Raw genomic sequence first — 23,408 nt, forward strand, 5'->3', positions numbered from 1 at the left:
TCATCGTTTACTGATGTTGCTGGACGACGTTCATGAGGCAAGTTTTCAACCGATGTACGGGCCTCTTTGAACGATTTGTACCACTGGAAAACACGTGCACGCGATAGAGCAGAGTCCCCATAGGTTGTCTGCAACATTTTTAAGGCGTCTGAAGCCGAAATTTTGTTGGAATAACAAAATTTCAAACAAATTCTTAGTTCAACTTGAATTTCCATCGTTAAATTCGAAGAACACACTCGAGCTTGACTTGTTTACAGTAGCACAGAAAACAAACTATGTGACATATCACGCTGAAATTTGCCATGTAAGCTTATAACAGTCCTACCAAAAAACAAAAAATTTATTTTTGCCATATGTCATCCGCGGACCGTTTTATTGATAACGTCTCGTTCATATTTGAGCAGAAGGTATAAACATTCAATATGACTCAAATCAGTCCAATAGATAAGCTATAGGTACTTCATTTCGAAAAAGATACAGTACGGCACAGATGTAGGCAATTCCTACAGTAATTTACACCAAGAATTTAACTACCCTGAGAAGAGTTCTGTATGCGTTTTTATGTAGCGGATCCTCTGAAAGTGTCATGTTTTTGGTTTATTTTTTCACCATCTTCTATTCTCAAATAATTGGAGTACTTGTTTTGTTAAAAATGCTAAAAATTAAAGAAAAAAAATTTCTTTACGAAAAATCTATGACACAAATTTAAGAAATGATCTCATTCGATTTTATAAGGTTACGCACCCGAAAGTATTATCTGAAAAATGTTTACTTCTGAAATTAGGCTACAACTGTTCACAAAACATTTTCTGTTAGCCCAATAAAGTTGAGGCAACTCCGTTCTCTCATTCAAAGAGAGTTTACTAGTTTTAAACAATTGCTTGGCAGTTCGGGCATTTACTGTAGTTTAACTGTAGTTAAGCGCAAACTGCACTTAAGGCTCGGTGAAAATAGGCTATTGCGAGAATACATTAGTCGCAAACACTTGCGATGATTTCTAATACAACATAACTTGTGAGAATAGTAATATTATAAATAATCAGATTTGGAGAATTTGGACAAAGCATTCAATGTATGGACAGAACTGCAATCGAAGGATTGTATGAACATAGATTGAATTGAGAGAGCTTTGAGGCCGGCGGGCCAATTAGATGTCCTAAATTCAGTAGTTTTCGCGAAGCGTTGTAGGATGAGAAAAAAAACAATTAGCCAAATGAAGTTTTGGGGATAGTTTAATATATATTTGAACTAAAAAAAAAAAATTTGCACAATCTCCAACAATATATTGTAAGCCGAGTTATCAATAGATTCCCAGAGCGCCTTGCCACTGAAGTATCCAACTTCTGTACAAGATACAACTTGCAATTTTCATCTGAAAACAAAAAAAAAAAAGATTATTAATTTTGATGTAATTATCTTCGATGTGAACTAAGAAAATTGGGAGAAACACGTAAAATTCGAATTTTTGGGGAAGGTAGAAAAAAAAGTGGTTTTTCAAGGAAAAAAAAACTCTTCAACTGGGTAAAAAAGTCGCTTAAAAAAAGTTTTTGGATGTTTTTTTTAGTTCACATAGAAGAGAAAACAATACTGAAGATAACGCATTTTGAATGAAATGGATAGCTCGTTTAGTTTTTTTGCAATCGTGTACATAAATTAGGTAAAATCGTGAAAATGAAAAGCCGAGAAAACGCGCTTCAAACTACAACAATAAGCGCACGGTTGCTCGACGCCGCACTACGCTCGGCTCTGTAGCTCTGCAAATACTTGGAATTTAACTCTGAAAATTTGTGTCTCATGTTCTTGAATATCTAAGCTATTGATTTCAGGAAAAAAAAAAATCGATTTTTTTGACCTTTTAATTGGCCCGCCGGCCTTGAGTGCATTTTCTTTGGGAAGTGCAGTTGTAATTAGCCCCCTCATCACAGCATTTCCAGACTTTCGAGAAATTATGTCTTCATCAACAATTTTACTACTAAATTTACTATTATTTTACTTCTTCCGTACCTAACGCTTGTTCAATGAAAAAAAATGTCCTACAAATAGCGAAATTAGCCTACATCAAACCGTAAGGCTGAGAATATATGTAAGCAGAACGTCCAACATTCCGTCAGCCTACTAATTTCTTTGTCTGTTTTGCGACCAGCAGCAAGCATTCAGCGGGTATAGAATTATTGGGGAGTATCACCATATACATTAGCGACACTAATTACACGCAATCTCACGCAATGCTCTACGGCAAGCATGAAAGCAATTCTGAAGAGTAAATGACGAAGTGTGTTCGTATGTAAATTAAAGTGATGCAGAAAAGAAAATAAAACAAAAGAATAAAACACAATAATAAACTTAGAGTGAGGTGTACAGTTACTGTGGCGCCTCGTTGCCCTCAAAAGGCAACAACAGCTAAAAGGCAGCTTTGAGGGGCGGGGAAGCTGACTGTGGCGGTCATTGGCAATTATTTTATTTCTTTGTATATGCGCAAAATGCTTATTAATGTTTATTGAAGCCGATCGATGGGTAGAAATGAGAAAAGTTAAACTTAATTGATTTCAATTGGCTTACTTTAAACGAAAATAATAAATATGTATGTAGGTATGTACTGAACTGACGCTAATTTGTAAAATGAAAGATATGTCCCAAGAGAAAATTAAAATTTAAAATCTTAATTCTATAAAAGCTCCGCCAGTTGAGGCTGCCGGACCCAAGCCCGGATAAAGGAGGCAACGAGGAAACCTTATCCTTAGTTAAATCAAACCTAGTGTCTGGAGGTATGGCCACGCCACCCTTCTCTCAGGAGAACATAAGAAGTGGGAGCTGGTTCTTCAAGTTGGAGGTTGTGCTTAGGACTGATAACCTTATCACTCAAAAAACACAAATGGAACCTACACAGAGGCCTCGGATGAACGAAATACGAAGAATACGGACTCGGAAAAATATTAGGGACTATGACTAAGGAATACAATAAAACAATCTGGAAAGAAGAAGAATGTGGAGAATACTGGGTCCAGCACGAGAAGAGCATGGGACATAACAGATGTAACAGCGAGATGAAAACATTGTGCGGTTCGCCAAATTGCAGCGCATCCGATGGCTAGAGCACGTTTGCAGAATGCAAGACGAAACAATACCTCGCAAAGTTCTAGATGCGCGCATGCTTGGTGAAAAGCGAAGAAGACGACAGCGGAAACGGTGGTTAGACGACGCGGAGGACAACCTCATAAGCATAGGAGCGACCAACTATCGTAGTCCGGCTATGGACCGAGACGCATGGAGAAGAATTGTGGAGGAAGCTTAGGCTCACAACGAGCTGTAATGCTATGAATGGTGATGAAAAGTTTTTTATGAGATTGTCTGAGGACATGCTCTGTGTCACGGGTGCCAAATTGTTCGTCACGACACTCCTGGGTGTCTTAATAAATAGCTGCAGAGAAACGAAACGCATATAATACTAAAAAGTTTAAAAATATAATATTGTACGTTTTATAAATTTGGAGCAAATACCGAAACTTTTTGTTGGTGAGGCACGCGAAACCCTTCTTTGATTTTATTTATAATTCGTTGGCTTCAATAATAGTATTGGAATTTCGCAACAATGGCATGCACAGAAACTTTGTCCGTTAAATAAATACTTACATCTTCAATGACAAACGTCCAGTCCTTATCCTCTAATTCGTGGGTGCGCGGATCTTTGAAGAGTGTCACCGAAATCGCGTGATTATCTGGCACAGGCCAGGCTATGTGACCGACAAGCGGATTCACCATATCCGGCTCCCAGGCCAGTGGCGCCGAGACCACACGGCGCGAGCGGCGCGTCCAAACAACTGATAGATTTGAAGGGCGCCTGGAAATGGAGGAGAGAAGATGCTTTCAATTCAAAATTTTTAGAGAAAGAAAATAAAACAGGGAAAAGTGCATATAAGTCATACAAATAAATTGCACATACTTCTATGTATAAGTGCAAAATAACTTTTTCACATAGGATTTCATCTAAATTGCTTACTTTGGCATACAAATGTGTCCCACTGTTGCAGAGCAACCTCTTAACTGCTACAGCAACTCATTAGTAAGATAAATAATTTTTTTTTTATACTCATAAATTCATTCACACATAGACATGCCTTTACGCACAAAATATTATGATGAAAACAGTGAACACCGTACGCAATCCCCTGTCAGCTGTTCCTATCAAACTAATGAGAACCCCGTGTAAATGAAAAATTCCTTAATTCCGTATCGTAGTACCGTAGATTTTATTTCACGATTTTTAAAAAATCCCGTAATCCCCTTTCAGCTGATTGCTCTCTCACCACACAGTGTTGCCAAGCAGTACATTTCGAAATCATTTACAAAATAAACTTAGAAAAATTATAATTTTTATTAAAAATACTTAAAAACACTGTTGAATAATGTTAATTATAGATAAATGAACTATTTACATTTGTTGGTTTTTGGCTTCGGTTTATTAAACAACTAGCAAACCCGGCCCCCTTCGCTGGGCACACTAAAATAGAATAGATATGGTTTAGAACAGAAAATATATGGTTTTCATATTATTTATTTCTTTATTCTTTATTCAAGCGCTTTGGCATAAACAATATTTTTTGTTTTTCTATTTGTTTTTGAGTAAATACAATATAAAATATAAATTGAAAATCAGGAAAAAAGAAGATTGTTTTTAAATTTCAAATCAACGCATATGAATAAACAATCGTCTTTTTTCCTGATCATCCATGAATTTTTCGTTTCAATTTATATGTTTTATTAAGCATTGGAGCTTTTTTAACCATTATCCATTTATATTTAAAAAAAAAAAAAAACGAAAAAATTGTTTTTTCCACGAACACATAATTTCATTCGGATTTCACATTAAATTCTCAAATTTCGTAAGAAATTATTCACTGTTCCAAAATCCACTCCAAAAAAATTCACAAACAATTTTTACATGTTGCACTTACGTTTTTTCCTTATGGCATCCAAATCAGAAAGAAATATTGACACATTGTAACTCACACTGTCAATTTGACAGTTCAGTTCCGCCCCAAGCGTTAAAAAAGTAAGCGACATTATGGCTGGCTCAAAAGAACGCTGTACCCGTTGCCACTGCTCCGAATTACAACCAAACTTTACGAAACCCATTTTCAATACTTACTTAACAATGTGCATAAGTTTGGTTTAATTCGGTGCAAAGACACGGCGGGTCCACGTTTTGGCATATATTTCGATACCCTAGTCATCAATAGGTATGAAAATTACCCCGTATTAAAGCACTTATCAACAGCTTTCATTTGATACCCATATTGTACATACACAACCAAAGGTTACCAGGGTCCACGTTTTTACCTATATCTCGAGACCCCAGTCACGTAGCGGCATGAAAAATACTCTGTACTAAGGCATTCACAAACAGCTTCAATTTGATATCCATATTGTACAAACACATTCTAGGCTTCACGTTTTGGTCTCTATCTCGAGACCCTAGTCACGGAGCGGCATGAAAAATACTCTGAACTAAAGCATTCACCAACAGCTTCCATTTGATACCCATACTGTACATACACGTCCGAAGGTTACCCGGGTCCACGTTTTGACCTATATCTCGAGACCCTATCTACCAATAGGTATTCAAACTGTACGGAAATCATCTTCAATACCTACTTAACAATGTGTGTAAGTTTGGTTTAATTCGGTGCAAAGACACGGCGGGTCCACGTTTTGGCATATATATTTCGAGACCCTAGTCATCAATAGGTATGAAAATTACCCCGTATTAAAGCACTTATCAACAGCTTTCATTTGATATCCATATTGTACAAACACATTCTAGGGTCCACGTTTTGGTCTCTATCTCGAGACCCTAGTCACGGAGCGGATGGAAATACTCTGAACTAAAGCATTCACCAACAGCTTCCATTTGATACCCATATTGTACATACACATCCGAAGGTTACCCGTGTCCACGTTTTGACCTATATCTCGAGACCCTATCTACCAATAGGTATCCAAACTATACGGAAACCATCTTCAACACCCCCTTAACAATGTGTGTAAGTTTGGTTTAATTCGGTGCAAAGACACGGCGGGTCCACGTTTTGGCATATATTTCCAGACCCTAGTCATCAATAGGTATGAAAATTACCCCGTATTAAATCACTTATCAACAGCTTTCATTTGATAGCCATATTGTACATACACAACCAAAGGTTAAACGGGTCCACGTTTTGACCTATATCTCGAGACCCCAGTCACGGAGCGGCATGAAAAATACTCTGTACTAAAGCATTCACCAACAGCTTCAATTTGATATCCATATTGTACAAACACATTCTAGGGTCCACGTTTTGGTCTCTATCTCGAGACCCTAGTCACGGAGTGGCATGAAAAATACTCTGAACTAAAGCATTTACCAACAGCTTCCATTTGATACCCATATTGTACATACACATCCGAAGGTTACCCGGGTCCACGTTTTGACCTATATCTCGAGCCCTATCCACCAATAGGTATCCAAACTATACGGAAACCATCTTCAATACCTTCTTAACAATGTGTGTAAGTTTGGTTTAATTCGGTGCAGACACGGCCGGTTAGCGAACACACACAAAAAGTTGACTTTATTTTATATATAAGATTTTTTTCAGTTTGTGTCCGAAAAATCCAAATATCTTACGGAACCCTATTTTTTTCCAAAATAAAATGTAATCCATGTTACTCTTGGATAATGTAGTTTTCGAATGGTGAAAGAATTTTTAAAATCGGTCCAGTAGTTTTTGATCCTATTCGTTACAAACAAACAAACAAAGTTTTCCTCTTTATAATATTAGTATAGATGAAAAATTGTGACTGATAACGCGGATGTGTGAAAAAGTGTGTAAGCAAAAAGATCAAGGGCAACATTGTGTAGATACAACCAAACATATACATACACAAACTGATGTATTGGGTAAATATGTAATTAAAAGAACGCAGTTGTTCTCGGGGGTGAGTTTTTGTGCACGGTAAGGGACTGCGGTAACCGATTCTGTGCGGTCTTCACTGTTTTCAGCATAATGCTGAAATGCAATCCCCTCTCAGCTGTTTTGATCAAACTAATGAGAAACCCATGTAAATTAAAAGCTCCTTCCTTCCGTATCGTAGTACCGTAGATTTTATTTCACGATTTTTACAAAATCACGTAATACCGACTCAGCTGATTGCTCTCTCACCACACAGTGTTGCCAAGCAGTACATTTCGAAATCATTTACAAAATAAAGTTAGAAAAATGATAATTTTTGTTAAAATAGCTTAATGCAGTTGAATAATGTTAATTATAGATAAATGAACTATTTGCATTTGTTGGTTTTTGACTTTAGTTTATTAACAATGGAAAATTGTAACTGATAACGGGGATGTGTGAAAAAGTGTGTAAGCAAAAATATCAATTGAGCAGATACAACCAAACACCTATACACACACAAACCCATGTATTGTGTAAATATATAATTAAAAGAACGCAGTTGTTCTCGGGGGTGAGTTTTTGTGCACGGTAAGGGACTGCGGTAAGGGACTGCGTACGGTGTTCACTGTTTTCAGCATTAGGTATGCAGTTAGGTTTGTTTACAATTTGTTAGTGTAGTGGCTCACGCATTTTCGAAAGTGGAAGCACCCGTCAAGACGCGACCTGCCAATGGAGGCGAGCGAGACATGAAACGAGTAGCGATTTACATTGCCGCAAAAGTAAACAGCCGACAGCAAATTATACAACTAATAAAAAATAGTTTAAAAAAACTAAAAACACGCTTTTATTGCTAATCGAACTAAAAAGTATAAAATAAATTTTAATGACAAAGAGACCTATAATGAAGTAATAGCAAATCGAACGATCAGTCATAGTCAACTACCTCAGAACAGAATTATAACAAAAATTAAGATACAAATAGAATAATTCAAATTAGAGTTAAAAGCGTGGGATGCTTGATATAGTAAATATTACAATCATTATATTGGCAACTACCTATGTACAGAAGGTTATGAAAGTGAAGCAAAATGCAATGTGGTGCACTATGAATTCCTTCCACCTGGCCAAACTGTTAATAAGGAATATTATTTGAGCGTTATGCGTCGTTTACGTGAAGCAATTCATCTAAAAAGACCAGAATTATGGGAGAACAACTCTTGGTTTTTGCATCACGATAATGCATCGTCTCACACTGCACTCGTTCTTCGTGACCATTTCGCCAAAAATTCCACGCATATCGTTCCGCAACCACCGTATTCGCCTGATTTGTCTCCGTGTGACTTCTGGCTATTCCCAAAACTCAAGAGACCACTCCGGGGAGCGCGTTTCGAGTCGATTGAGGAGATAAAAGCTGAATCGAAGAAGGTGCTGATGGCTATACCGGAAATGGACTATTTGGCATGTTTTGGGGGGATTGGAAAAATCGTTGGCATAAGTGTATTTCATCGAGAGGGGATTGTTTTGAGGGGGATGAAATTGATTTACAAGAATAAATAAAGATTTTTCATTTTACAACCAAATTCACCTTACTTTTTGCCCACAGGTAAAAAAAGAAAATATTAATCCTGGCAATCCTAATAAGGATAATGGAAAACTTTTATCAAATTATTGCATTGTCATCGGTCCTTGATAGGTGTGCAAAATTCCAAGTCGATCAGATTTTTAGAAGCCACTGAAAATTAAGCTCAAAGATTCCGTTAAATACATACATACAACCCGACCTAATAAAAGTGTGTTAAAAATAAAAACACTTTGCAGCTATAGATGCTGTAGCGGAAAAACTGAGGCAGACAGTAGCAGAGCAGGCAACTGCCCCAACCAGCTGTGAAAGCAGCTGAAGCTGAAGCCAATTGTAAGTGGTGCATCAAACGAAAGTAAAACTTGGGCAGCTGCTGCTACTTTTTCCTTAACTTTTGCTGTCAATGCAAGTAATGGCTGGCAGCTCAAGGATATTGCGCACTAAAGCTGTACGAACTGCCCGCCCAATCTGCGGAAAGTGCAAAACTATGTAAATATGTATGTATGTATGTGATGGGCAGCAGGGTCACTTGGTTCAGCAGAAATGGTTTCAGAAATCTGGGTCAGCATCCGGTTCTCTCAGTGTACGCACCGTCATCCCATTCGCAACTCGTTTTTACGTTTTCTATTTTTGCCGCTATTTCTGTTTTTTAGCACACGAATGCCATGTTTGGGCTTTCACATGTAGGTTCGTTTTTCGTTTTGATAAAAAAGGTGCATTTAAAATGTTGTCATTTATGTTTATATTTTTTGTTTTTTTGCTTTTGCTTACACGTCTATTTCAGTCCGTGGAAAAGTCGGTGGAAAAATCGGAAAGTGGAAAATATGAAAAATTGTGAAGCACAAAAAGGTTTACCTACTGTTTATATACTTACTACATGTATGTGTGTCTGTATGACATATGTGCGAATATATATGTACATATCTGCATATGTATCTACGTTCATGTGTACCTATAAATGCACCACTGGTTCGGCATTAAAACTGCATACTGCCAATGTGTTTCTGTTTTTTTGTTGTAGTTTGCCTTTGTGCAATACGCAAAATTTTATGAAAAATACTAACTGTCATCTCAACTGAGAGCTGATGAATGTTGATGAAAACATTAAGGCAAAGAAGCGCTTGGAGATCAAATCACGAGTTGTCGAATTGTTGCAAGAAATTCGCTTTTTAGGGTTTGCGTAGGTGCAAGGTAAATTATTTTGTATTTTACTATTTTGGTATGTATTTTTGGTTTTTAAATTTTACACCAGCTTAACAACAGTGATTCAAATTATTCTAAAAAGTTTATAAAAATTTTAGATTTGTTCAGCACTTTTTTAACACCTAAAACAAACTAACACTAATTTTTAAGAGTATCCAAGGCATTGTGTAGTCTTGATTTTCATGAAAAAATAAGGCGTAAATTGAGGTACATGCAGCTTCAATAACAGTGGTCGTATTAATCTAGGCTTTCATTAGCTCTAACAACATTGACAGCTAATTTTCCATTCACGATAGTACCGCACTCAATTGCATTCTTCAGCTCTAAAGGATCTCCAAAATTGCTTTTGTGTTGCATACCACAACACATTTGCATTTGCACGACACAATCGTCCTCTCTTTCACGGTGAACATCTCCATGCTGTTAAACAAATGAACCATTTATTGCAAAAGTTACCCTTTTAAGAAATAGCAGCGCTTTGAAATTAATTCAATAAGCCAAATAAGCGCTTGTGACAGTACCAAGTGCAAAAACTACATTGCAACGTAAGCATCTATAATTTCTAAATTGAATTGAAGGATACAAAGATAAAAACCAAACACACACAAACATTCATACATTCATACTCATTTATTCGCATTCAGATATCGCGGCAGACAAACAAGAGCGGTGAAATAGACAGGATCACAAGCGAATTTAATGCAGCCGACAGACAGCCGACACGTTTTGGTAATGCAAGGCAAGTGCCGCAGTCGAGAAAGAAAAAACAGATTAAATAGAGAAGAACAATACACCCACAAAGGCAACCAAGTGGCTTTATATTGGCTACAAGCCAAAAGAAAATTCAAGAAAACAATAAAAATAAATAATTATAATTGTGATGAGTAAGCAGCAGCAGGATTAAAATATCGAATTTAGCAGAGTATCAACTTAGCTAAAAACAAACTTAGCTTAACAAAAAGAATTAACAATTTATTATTAAATGTTATGGTTAATGTTTGGCTGCATACCAAGCAGTAGTACCCAAACTCTTTTTACTTTTTGAACGTCCTCTCTGTCATCCTTTCGTAATCAGTTTCCTTTTCAGCCTTCGAAGACTAAGAGAAGCTTTAAAGCAATGTTGTGAATTTTCTATTAAGCATAATCCCTAATTTATTTTGCTAAAAGTCCGGGTGATATGTTTACGTTCAGTAGAGGCCTGCCATAGACGAATGGGTTTGTAAGAAATATTCGTAACTACTGACCTTTCGTTCGAGAACTTGAAACAGCTGTTTCTTATAGCAATCGATTCTTGGCAGGTAATGCCCAACTTCCTACTATATTTCTGCAATTTTTCGGAGAAAACATCCGCTTTTCAGGTGGCATAAAACGGATCTACAGTACTACGTAGTACACAAATTTCAGCGAAAGTTCAGCCAAACAGCTAACTAAGGACGTATACGCCCATTACAAAACTGCTATACAATACAACCTAGGAACACGAGGAGTTTGAATGGCCTAACAATTTTTGGTAGTGAACCCCATCGCTACAACATTTAGACGAAAAAATAAGGAATTAACCACCGCAAAAATTGCTGAAGCTGCTGCTGCGCCTAAAAATATGCAACGTTTTTCTAAAGCCAATTGGACTCCCCTTTTTTCTTATTTGTAGCTATCGCTTTAAGATTTTTAGCAATAAAAATTTAGTAAACATTTTTTTGCAACGACACTAAAACTAATTTAAGTGTTATACTGCAGGATTATGCGCCTTTACAAACAACATACTTACATACTATACTGTGTGTAGAGCAATGATTCACAATATTCCAGAGTAACGTTGTTTCTTTATTCATGCCATCGCTTCTATTACGAAGACAACAACAAGAAAGGAGTTCGTGTGTGAAAATGTGTGAAGGTATGTGTGAATATTGTTGCAGATTGTGGTAAGACATACCAGCATTATCAGTTCCGAGTACTTTGAACTTATAGCTGCTACTGTAAGCAATTTTATTTTTTTAACGCATCGCCCACTCTTTACCACTATCAGTTCACACACGCCAAGTGGCGGCAGTCAGTCAGCCAAGCCGCCATCCAGCAGTAATCTTGAGCAAATAATATAACTTGAGTAGAAACATTGAGTACCGAAAAAAAAATGCGGAAAATATTAAAGGAGGAGTTGCAGAAATAACGTTGCACTGTAGATGAAGCGCATCAACAGCAGCAACAACGAACAGCAGCTCGCCATTCTGTATTTTTCGTTTCCTTCTTAATTCTTATTTTTTTTTTGTTTGGTTGTTTTACGCTCTATGTGGTGTTATTGAGATTGCTGATTGCGCCCGCATAAAAACTGTGCTACCGCCTGTTGCACCGCCTGCTGTGGCTGTTGGATTGTCGCTCCTGCTACCGTGACAAGCTGATAATAACACTTCGCTCCGGAGGCGGCGCTGAAGCTTGTTGGCATATTAAATGTGGCGTCCAGCTGCATTGGAATCATTGAAAGGGAATAACATTCTGTTTGACGATAAGAAAATGAGAAGTTTATACATAAAAAACAATTAAAAAATAATATTTTGATAAGAAGTGAAACTTTTCAAAGCCGGCTTAATCCAGTGCCAGGAACAAAAGAGGCAAAAGGAAGACTAGTTGGCGCGCTGTAAGAGGAAGGACAACGAGAAATTTTTAACTTTTGAACGAGCAAATTTGGTAGGCATTATGCATAAAATGTGTCGAAATTCCAGAACTATTCATAAAACAAACACCTCAAGCAGGTAGTGCCAAAATCCCGCGCAAAATTTCGAAACGATGAGAATGCGGCATCCATCTTTAAGATACGGCGGGTTGGCCCAATAAAAAATTATTTCACCAAAGTCATTTACTGGAAACTCGGTGAACCGAAAACTAAAGTTCTAAATCTTTTGACCAAAGCATTTTATGGCAGAAATTTTAGCATAATCTTTAAAAAAAAAATTTTGACTGAAAAATATAGTATAACTTCTTTAAGGGGTTATACGCAGTTATGACTTTAAAAAAAATTGATTTTTTTATTGCATTTTTGTAATGTACATATATTCAAAAGTATACGCACGAAATTTGAAGTAGATCTAAGTAATACTTTCGGAGTTATACCTAAATATATAGAGATGCCTCGGCACGTTTTAAGGTAGGTATTGAAACTTTAAACGGGTTTTTTTCAAAACGGCATTTTTCAAGTCGGTGTACACGATATCTCGAAAACGGCTTGTTTGATAGGTCAACCGTTTTAACTCAATCTTTAAAGATACATTTTCTAGTAATTAATCGTTCCTTTTGTAAATCTGATACTTATTTTCCATTTTATAATCAACTAGCATTTCCCAGTGGGCTTCGCACCACCGTACATAAAATGTTTTTTTATATCGCAAGAAATTTTTCATATTAACACTTATAACGAAACATGATTTTTGTGACACTAAGCGAAACATAAGGTAATTTTGACCGAAATCGTTACTTTTTATGTTTTTTTTATTGTTATGTTTTTTTTCAGTTAAAATGAGGTAAATAATAAGGTACTACAATAATTATTAAGCATTTACAATCAAAAAAAGTTTTTATTTTACATAATTGACATGTCAATCATTAAAAAAAACATGAAACTGAAATTAACGAAACCTATAAAGCTTGAATACAAACACACGGTAAATCTGACCGACCGAAATCGAACTTGGGATGTGCACAAGACAATAGCGTCACGCCAACTAAATGAAAACCTGTTCAGTGGCGATGGTAGGGGGAGGGAGGAAGGTAGGAGGAGGGGCAGCTGTCAAGGTCAAGCAGTTTAGCCACTATTCCAGCACGAAATTCACTATCGGTCATTTTGACCGATGTTTCGTTATGAGTGTTAAGTTTTCTTTATAGAACTCGTAAAATGTTTAAACAGTTGAATTAGTTGATTTTTTTCATTCAACATACTTTCTAAAGATGTCACAATAGCCTTTTCTGTACTTTTTTAAAATTTGATTGTGGTGGTCACCTATATACAGGTAAGGTGAAAGAGCCGATAAAAACTTGTAATTAAACTTTGATTCTTTAATTTCCATTTCAATTTTTTACGCTAAATAAATTATGCTAAAATAAATAAAGTTAAAAATGTTCTTCCAGTTCCTCCTGGAGCATTCAATTTTTTATTATATTTGCGTCCAAAATGACTTGCAATTCGATAAAAAATTGATGCGAAAGTTGATTGCATCGCAAAATAAAATTGTTTTCTTGAGGGCGAATCATCAATCGATACGAATAAAAATTCATCGCACTGACGGTTTTCGTTGATTTTTGACCTGCGATGCAAAAATTAATTAGCGTATGAAAATTATTTAAAAATCATATTTAAACAAAAATAAAATGTGTATGTACCAGTTGTTGGATTTATCATTGGTATGTTGATATGATAGCCATCGTCCCCTCTCCAAAACAAAATGGGGTATTGCAATGCATCATAACAGCGATGGAGTTCTGAAATACGTTGTTATTGCTCATTTCTACGATACAAAACAATATCTCGTGGCTGAAACTGTAACAACAATAGCTACTTCATCAATCGTTGGTACATTGAATCGTCTGGCGTGCTCCCAATTGGTGATTTATCGGCTTTTATTATGATTTTGTGGCCATCGGTGGGCATCAGATCGAGTGCCACTTTGAACAATTTCCACAATTCATTGTGTTGATGGAACATTGTTTGCAATTCATTCACGATTGATCTTCTCGTATTCGTCGAAATTGCACAGCGCTGATCTAATTCACGATTCTCATCACCAATAAAATATATTTGCAAAAATTGATGGTCACCATCTGGGAATGGTAGCAAAGACCCAGCCCTATGGTATATTTGACCTTGAATCTGTAAAGTTCGAGAAATATATGTAGATAACGGATCTGAATTTTTAAAAACATTTTAACTGGTTGCAGTACATGAGAATGCAATCTCTTAACCTGAAGGCGAGTTCCCAATTGGTCTATATCTGGAGTCTTTAGTTACCCAGCGAAAAGAAAAGTCCTCTTTTCATTAGCATTTATCAACAACTTACAATGGATACTCATGTGGTTCAAACACATCCTAGGATTATCCAGGTCCACGTTTTGGTCTATATCTCGAGACCCTAGTTACGGAGGGGCATTAAAAATACTCTATACTATAGCAATCATCAACAGCTCCCATTTGCTACCCATATTGTACGAACACATCCTTAAGTTATCGGGGTCCACATTTTGGCCGATATCTCGAGACCCTAGTCACGGAGGGGCATCAAAAATACTCTATACTATAGAATCATCAGCAGCTTCCATTTGCTACCCATATTGTACAAACACATCCTAGGGTTATCTAGGTCCACGTTTTGGTCTATATCTCGAGACCCTAGTTACGGAGGGGCATTAAAAATACTCTATACTATAGCAATCATCAACAGCTCCCATTTGCCACCCATATTGTACGAACACATCCTTAAGTTATCGGGGTCCACATTTTGGCCGATATCTCGAGACCCTAGTCACGGAGCGGCATCAAAAATACTCTATACTATAGAATCATCAGCAGCTTCCATTTGCTACCCATATTGTACAAACACATCCTAGGGTTATCCAGGTCCACGTTTTGGTCTATATCTCGAGACCCTAGTTACGGAGGGGCATTAAAAATACTCTATACTATAGCAATCATCAACAGCTCCCATTTGCTACCCATATTGTACGAACACATCCTTAAGTTATCGGGGTCCACATTTTGGCCGATATCTCGAGACCCTAGTCACGGAGCGGCATCAAAAATACTCTATACTATAGAATCATGAGCAGCTTCCATTTGCTACCCATATTGTACAAACACATCCTAGGGTTACCCGGGTTCACGTTTTGGCCTATTTCTCGAGACCCTGGTATCCGATTCTTAAAATTTCAAAACACAAACCATCTACTGAATAGTCCAAACAAAGCCTAAAAATTTGGTTTGAATAGGTGAGCCCGTTCTTGAGTTATAAGATTACCAAGGAAATGTAACTTATTTTTATATATATAGATTTACGGCCAAATTTTAACGTAAAAATCGAAATCATTTCTTTTAAAAGCTGCCATTTTGTGAAAATTCACTATTTTGATTAGCCGAACGATTAATTACTAGATAATCTAATATATTAACAAAATTTGTTTGGTTTTTTGATTTCAGATAATCCAATCCTGAGCTACGATGTATACCGTAAATCGTCTTTTTTTAAAGGAGGTTCCAGAAATCGCCTGCAGCGCGCTCTATAATCAACATTTTCATAAATAAAAAATTTTGTTACGTTCTTGAAGGATGCTTTTATAACCGCCAAAAATTTTCAAATTAAAATATTCTGATGTTTCAGGATAAATCCTTGACCACCCGTCTTTTATTTGCTTCATAACTGCGTATAACCCCTTAAACTGTTAAGCATTCTATTATATATATATATATATACATAATTGGCGCTTACACCCTTTTTGGGTGTTTGTGGTGTGCGTCTTGATGTTGTTCCACGGTTTCAAGCGGACTCCAAACAGCAGTTATTTTTATGAGGAGCTTTTTCATGACATAAATACACTCGGGGGTTTGCCATTGCCTGCCGAGGGGCGACCGCTATTAGAAAATTGTTTTTCTTAATTTGGTGTTTCACCGAGATTCTAACCTATGTTCTCTCTGAACTCCGAATGGTAGTCACGCACCAACCCATACGGCTACCGCGGCCGCCTTCTTCTATTGCTGGGATCTTAAATTACAATAACGAATTTGTAATAAAATTAGTTATATTTTTTTTATAAAGTTAGTTTTATTTTTTTAATAAAGTTAGTTTTATAAAATCATGTAAATATTACAAAAAAAAAATTCATTCGAAATGGTCACCATTTGCTTTACACAAGCCTTCAAACGACTAGGCCATTCAGCGATTGCAACACGCTCGGCTTTCATGGATATTGACGTTGCTGCTCGAACCAAAGATTGTTTCGACACTCCAAATTTCTGTAAGGTCTTCGACAGGCCATGTTCTCCAATTCTGGACTTCCAGACGGCCAATCTTGTGCGGCTATGAACCCAGGAATTTTGGTTTTTAGCCACTGCTGGGTGGTTTTTGCCTTATGGGCTGGAGCAGAGTCTTGCTGGAAGATCCAACACTCTCCATTGAAGAGAGTACTGCTCAACTGCTTCACCACGCCTTCTAAGACATCTTTCTGGTTCATTTTTGCCTCGTTCTTAACTCCTTTTTCGCAGAAATTATGAGATGTGACGAATTTACATGATACTGAAACGCTGAACCCTTGGAACAACATTTTTTGCGTCTTTAGGAGATTTAGCATAGATTTTGTAGTTTTTCTTGTTAAAAACTTCTTCAACAGTGAAAATTTTCTCATCTGAGAAAAGATAATTTTCATGACCGTTGACCGCGTGCCACCGAGTCTAATTTTCTTCAAACGTGTGGGCGACAGACAAGTTAAGCGACAAAAGGCTTTCATGTGGAGATTGTCTTTACTCAGTCTTGACATGGATCTGATCGGTAAATTAATTTCCCTGGACATTATTTTCTGCTCTCCGAACGACTTTTTTGGCTGCACTGGATCGAACCACGCGAGGACGACCACTACTTTTTCTGTCTGCCACTTCGGACGTTTGGGAAAAACGATTGATAGTGCGGTAAACAAACAATCTCGAAATATTTAGTATTTTCAGCAATTCGTAAGTCTCAGTTGCACTTTTACCAATCGTATGTCAGGCAATCACTGCAATGCGATTTTCCGCAGCTCCCCACTCTATTGTTAACAAACGAAATTTGCCTCGAAACTGAATACGAGGGGTGCCTTTTATATTTCGGGATTTGGCAACCCTGGTGTTGCAATCTGGCAACTGACAGCTGTATCGCAAAGTTTGACATTTTTTGACTTTTACGTACTCAGAACGTTTTGAAATACCAGCGCTATTTGTGTTGTTTACAGTAACTTAAAAGATTCATCTCGGTCCAAAAATGGAATTAAATCGTGAACATTTTCGTGCGATTATTTTTTACAACTTTCGACGTGGATTAACTCAGCAACATTGCATGGATGAACTTAATTCATTTTTTGGCGATGAAGCTCCATCAAGGACCAGTGTTTTTCGATGGTATGGTGAATCCAATCGAAGGTCGTCCAAAATCAGTTGTTGTTCCGAAAACCATTGATGCCGTGCGCGAAAAGATATTGCAAGATCGTCATGTGACCTATCGTGAGATTGAGACAATCTTAGGCATTTGTGGGACCAGCATACATTCAATATTGCATAAACATTTGACTGTCAAAAAAAATTTGTTCGCGTTGGATCCCACACAATTTGTCAATCGCTCAAAAAAAGGCTCGTGTCGATTGGTCGAAGGAAATTCTCAAAAAATACGATCGCGGGGCTTCGAAGCACGTCTATGACATCGTGACAGGTGATGAATCATGGATTTACGCGTATGAGCCCGAAAGTAAACAGCAGTCGACTGTATGGGTGTTTCAAGATGAGCCAAATCCAACAAAAGTTGTTCGCGCACGAAGCACTTCCAAGCAAATGGTCGCCTGTTTTTTCGGAAAAACTGGACATGTCGCAACCGTACCACTAGAACAACGCAGAACAGTAAATTCTGAGTGGTACACAACCATTTGTTTGCCAGTTGTCTTCCAAGAAATTAGGAAAACCAATCGCCAAAGACGGATCACTCTTCACCGGGACAATGCGAGCTCTCACAAATCGGCTAAACAACTGCATTATTGAGCACCCAAAACATCGAATTAATGGGTCATCCGCCGTATAGTCCTGACTTGGCACCGAATGCTTCTTTTTATTCCCGTACGTAAAAAACAAACTGAGAGGTCAACGTTTTTCGACACCTGAAGAAGCGGTTGCGGCATTCAGAATGCATGTTTTGGAGGTACCTCATTCAGAGTGGCAAAAGTGCTTCGACAATTGGTTCAATCGCATGCAAAAGTGTATAGATCTTCTGGAGAATATTTTGAAAAACAATAAAGTGATTTTCGATGATTAAAATTTGTTTTTGTTCTCTAATTCCGAAATATAACAGGCACCCCTCGTATAATTTATGAGTACACAATGCTTACGAACAAAATCAAAAATAACGGAACTTTTTTCTGCGAATCCGTTCTCGCCGTATGCATTGTAAAATTTGTCTCAGAATTTATGGCAAGACTAATTATTTGATAGGATTTTGCAGCTGTTTTTCTTACAGTCAAAGGGAACTCCTATAAATTAAGGTGGGTGGCTGCAAACAAGCTGAAAGCCAAAAACTCAAACGTTTTCTTATTCTGTATACTCTCTATGGTGCTTCTTATTTGAGATAAAATCTGTTTTCTAATTTTTGTCACGTGTCATAGTTGTATTCTATTCTAAGACATAAAATAAAAAATTGTTTCGTGTTTAAAGTAATATTTAAGCAAAGTCAAAGTTAATGAAAATTTTGAAAAAAGTATTATTTTCAGGATTTTTTGAATTAAGCCAAAAGATTATGTAACATAAATCCAATAAATATTACAAGAAAATATAAATATTGTATAATATAAGTATATAAAACGCGCCTAGATGTTGTTTTAAAATAAAACATTTAAAAATGTAGATTCTTTCAGTGTTCACTATTTTTATTCAAAACACGGTTCTTAATAATTATGTGTCATTTAAATGTCGACCACGAACACATCTACAGGCTGTCATACGAGAATTGAAAATTGCAAGGCCTCGGTCACACGAATTTTGCCATTTTCATAATAAGTTTGAAAATTTTATGTTTTTGTTATGTGGGTACACTCTTCATATGAACGTATGTGAAGTTTGGGTTTCAGAAAGCTGTGTGAATAATGGGAGCCGCATTCGCTAACAATAGACCAAAAATACATTCGAACGCGGCTTTCTCAGCAACATTTAGAGCGTTTTCGAAAGGATAAAGAGTATTTTGTGCATCGATTCATCGCTAGGATGAGACTTGGGCCTATCCCCATCATTCTAGTAAAACAATAAATTCTGAATATTATTGTAACCTTCTAGACCAGCTGAAGGAAACAATTCGTGAAAAATACCCACCTTGCAAAAGAAAAAAATTATTTTTCTTCAGAGCAATGCATTCTGGCAATGGCTAAAATCCATGAATTACAGTTCGCATTGTTGAGCATCCACAGTATTCACCAGATTTGACCCCTAGCGACTTCCATCTGTTTCCAGACTTAAACAACTTCATGCGTGGAAAGCGTTTTTCAACAAATGATGAGGTCATAAGTGCCTTCCAGATTCTCACTTCAGGTATGGAATTCATCAATTGGAACCTCGTTGGAACAAGTGTATTGATGTTCTGAATAATAAAGTGCATTTAAAACCACAAAATTGTGTTTTTCTTATCGAACCGCATAACTTATTGAGCAACCTAGTATTAATTATGTATGCGTGTATTTACAAACAACTGGTTCCGTTTGCATCATCGGTGCATTTTTTTACTTTTATTTAATTTTATTTTAGGTGCAAATATATATCTTAAAACAACTGTTTATATTTGGTCAATAAAATCAAGCAATTGCTTGTCTCTTAAGGTGTCAATGCCAATTTGCCAAAGTCTGGCAAGCATCTCTCACATACATACATATATGCATACATATTTACTTATGAATATTTGAATTTTATTTACTGACTGAAACACAAGACTCCAATTTAACCACCAAAAAGCAATGAGCAATGAGCGATAATTGCAAACATCAGCAAGTTCCTTGAGCTGAGCAATATGAGTTTATAAAACTAAGCCGTTTGTGGCGCTTTTCATTGAACGGTTTGGTAATTTAATATTTTCAAAACAAATCTGAATCGGACAAAACCAACTAATTTCTAAATATGTCACTATTCCTATTGTAATGACGTACGTAAATACTTTGTTATACTAAATTTATTGTGTGCCGATGACAGTACTAAGTTAATACATTTGATTGACTGAATCAATTTCATCTATTTGTATTTGTTGGGTTGAAATTTTATCTTTGCATATTCTCATTTTGTTACAAAACTACTATTTTAGCTACTTATCTACATATGCAGGTGTGTTGTGAGACATTTTATTGATTTTACTTAAGGCTCGTGCAATTTTATCTGTTCTATCTATATTTGTGCTGTGTCTTGAAATATGCCGCCTTATCTAATGCATACAAATATTTAAAACATACAAATGCTATATTAAAAAACAAAACAAAGAAGCAATACAAACTCACATTTATCGGACGATTTCAATACAATCGATTTTTATTGGATTTTCAATTTAAATTTTTATAAACAAAATTAGTTATTTACTCCATTCTGCTTATTTCATTTGAATTTTTAATGACTGGCGTTTCATTCTCGTACTGGTTTGACCAATTTTTCGCAAAAATTCATAAAATTCCAGCAATGCCCGTTTTGGCTCGAAACACATACACACGCATACATATGTTGATTGCATCATCGCTAGTCGTAAATATCATCGACAACAGCATCGGCAGGCAGCCAGGAACATCATTCAAATCCCAGTCAGCGAACAGGCGTCATCATGGCAACGTCATTATTCCACACTCTGTACTCGCACAGCCGCTCATGTTCACTCATAGTGGTTTAGCTATGAATTTATAGCCTTCATTATTTAGTATTGTTGACAGACATGTTGTTGCTGTCTGGGGATGGAGCAGTACACAAATGGCGCGCCGATTTCGCAAAACGAAAAAGCAAATATGAAATAATAAAAACAAGTCGATGAAGAATAGTAAATAGTGGATGACGTTGTGATTTGACATTTATCGACTCGACAGTATGCAGCTCTACACCTCTGTGTTGAAAATAAAAGGAGCGTGACGAGCTACCGAGTTTGAACTATGTTTTTGTGTTAAATTTTTTTTTATGTTTTTATAAAAGTATATTGCATTCTAGAAAAAAGCTATCTAACTCAAAGCTCCACACTTTGTCCACGATAAATTTACAAAAATGTTCATCACAATTTTAACCTCCTTAACCAGAATCTTTAGAAAACTTCGAGGTATGCAGTTTTATAGCCCATACAACTTTAGGAATGGAATGTTTAAAATCGCTATAAGGCCACATACCTCGAATTTTCTAAAAAATCGGAACAAAAAGGTTGAAATTTGCAAAGATTTTAAGAGTTTGGACGGGAATGGAACTTAGAGTTAAATTTTTTTATTGTAGAATGCACTATACTTTTATAAAAACAGAAGAACAGAAGTTTGAATAAAAAAAAATAGTTAAAACTTGGTAATTCCACGCGCTCCTAGTATTTTGAACGCAAGTATACATACATGAACATAAAGTAGAGACAGGCTCTACCCTGTGTACGAAACAAATACGGAAGTAAGGATGTCTCCCTACATACCCACATATGTACATATGTGTATTTATGTTTGTGCACACAGCATAGCACTTAAGCACGCTGATTCTTATTCTCCAAAGCCTACTTCCTGCTGCTTAGGAGGTATGCTACTTTTTCATTTTCAATCACTTACATTCACATATTTGCTAGTAAATATATATTTTTCTCTATACAACGCATATAATAAGTTAGAAATGCTCATATGTAAATATGTATGTGCGGCACTAATTGAAGTAAGACTTGCATCAGAAAATTTCGCCCAAAAATAACGTTCGATGGGTCTGCTAGTTAACTCACACTCTTCTTGTGCTTACATACTATGTATGTATCACGTTTTGCATGCCTACTTCTGCTGTAGCACTCACTCGCGATTTAGTGACGACAGACAAGCCATCAGGCAATTCATATGGCTTAGTATAACTATTTAAGTAGTGCCCCCATTCTACTTGTCGCAGTTTTCCATATGTTTGACATGTTGGCATCTGATTTTCTTTGCAACACTATCGAAATAGGGAGGGATTTGTATTAGAATCTATTGCCTCTTCATACACGCCCATATGTACATATATACATTGTATATATGTATATTTCCGTTGTCACTATCATTTTTATATTTCTTTTATTAAATCGGCGAGTCTATTGTCTTTGGAGCCATATTGAGTATCATATTTATAGATTAGATTAGTATATAACCGAAAGCTTTATAGTGAGTCTCATTGGGTATTCCAGCTTGGGTTGGTAAGATTCCTTACAGTGTATAATAAACACAATAATAAATTTTACAATTTTTTATGTGATTCTGCAATAATAACACAGCACAAATGTCAAAGCCGATAAATCTCCATGTGATGAGCCGCGAGAAAAAATGTGCTCCAGGATACGATTAGCTTTGCCATCGTTACTTGCGGTGCATAGTCTACTTTACACCAGCCCCCATTTGGCTGCGTGACAGACTGTGATCTAGCTAAGCACCTATTTCTTGTGCGAGGGAGAAGCCTTTACTCCGGTAGTGTTGGATTTTAACTCGAATTAAACCTCCTCTTGTCTAAGTATCGATCCCCTCCCCGTACTACCATTAAGCAAATTGTCAGAAAGGCTTTTGACCACTCGTGAGCTCTACGGGAATTACTACTCACATGACGGCCGTCAAAAGTTGCACTCCAGTCGGGCCTACGCATGCGTTCCCACCATACTTGCCTCCTGTCGAACTCAAGATCCGCTTTCCGGATTCACCTATGTATTGTATATACATATATATATATATACACAGATGGACAAAAGTCACCGTCATTTAGTATCTAGAAGATTATAACATCT

General features: G+C 36.6%; 1 protein-coding gene across 15 annotated transcripts in view; it reads right to left on the reverse strand.

The window, feature by feature from the left end:
* Positions 1-23,408, reverse strand: part of LOC128868022 (EH domain-binding protein 1) — a 91,374-nt gene that overhangs the window by 14,407 nt on the left and 53,559 nt on the right. For all 15 annotated transcript variants that reach the window (XR_008455048.1, XM_054109734.1, XM_054109735.1 and 12 more), the window contains one exon: positions 3,631-3,838. Coding sequence is in view for 14 of the 15 variants with exons in the window: in XM_054109734.1 (XP_053965709.1) it covers positions 3,631-3,838 (208 nt within the window). In the remaining variant the exon portion in view is untranslated. The remainder of the gene's footprint in view (positions 1-3,630; positions 3,839-23,408) is intronic.

Source organism: Anastrepha ludens, chromosome 6 (assembly GCF_028408465.1).
Source record: "Anastrepha ludens isolate Willacy chromosome 6, idAnaLude1.1, whole genome shotgun sequence".
Taxonomy (NCBI): domain Eukaryota; kingdom Metazoa; phylum Arthropoda; class Insecta; order Diptera; family Tephritidae; genus Anastrepha; species Anastrepha ludens.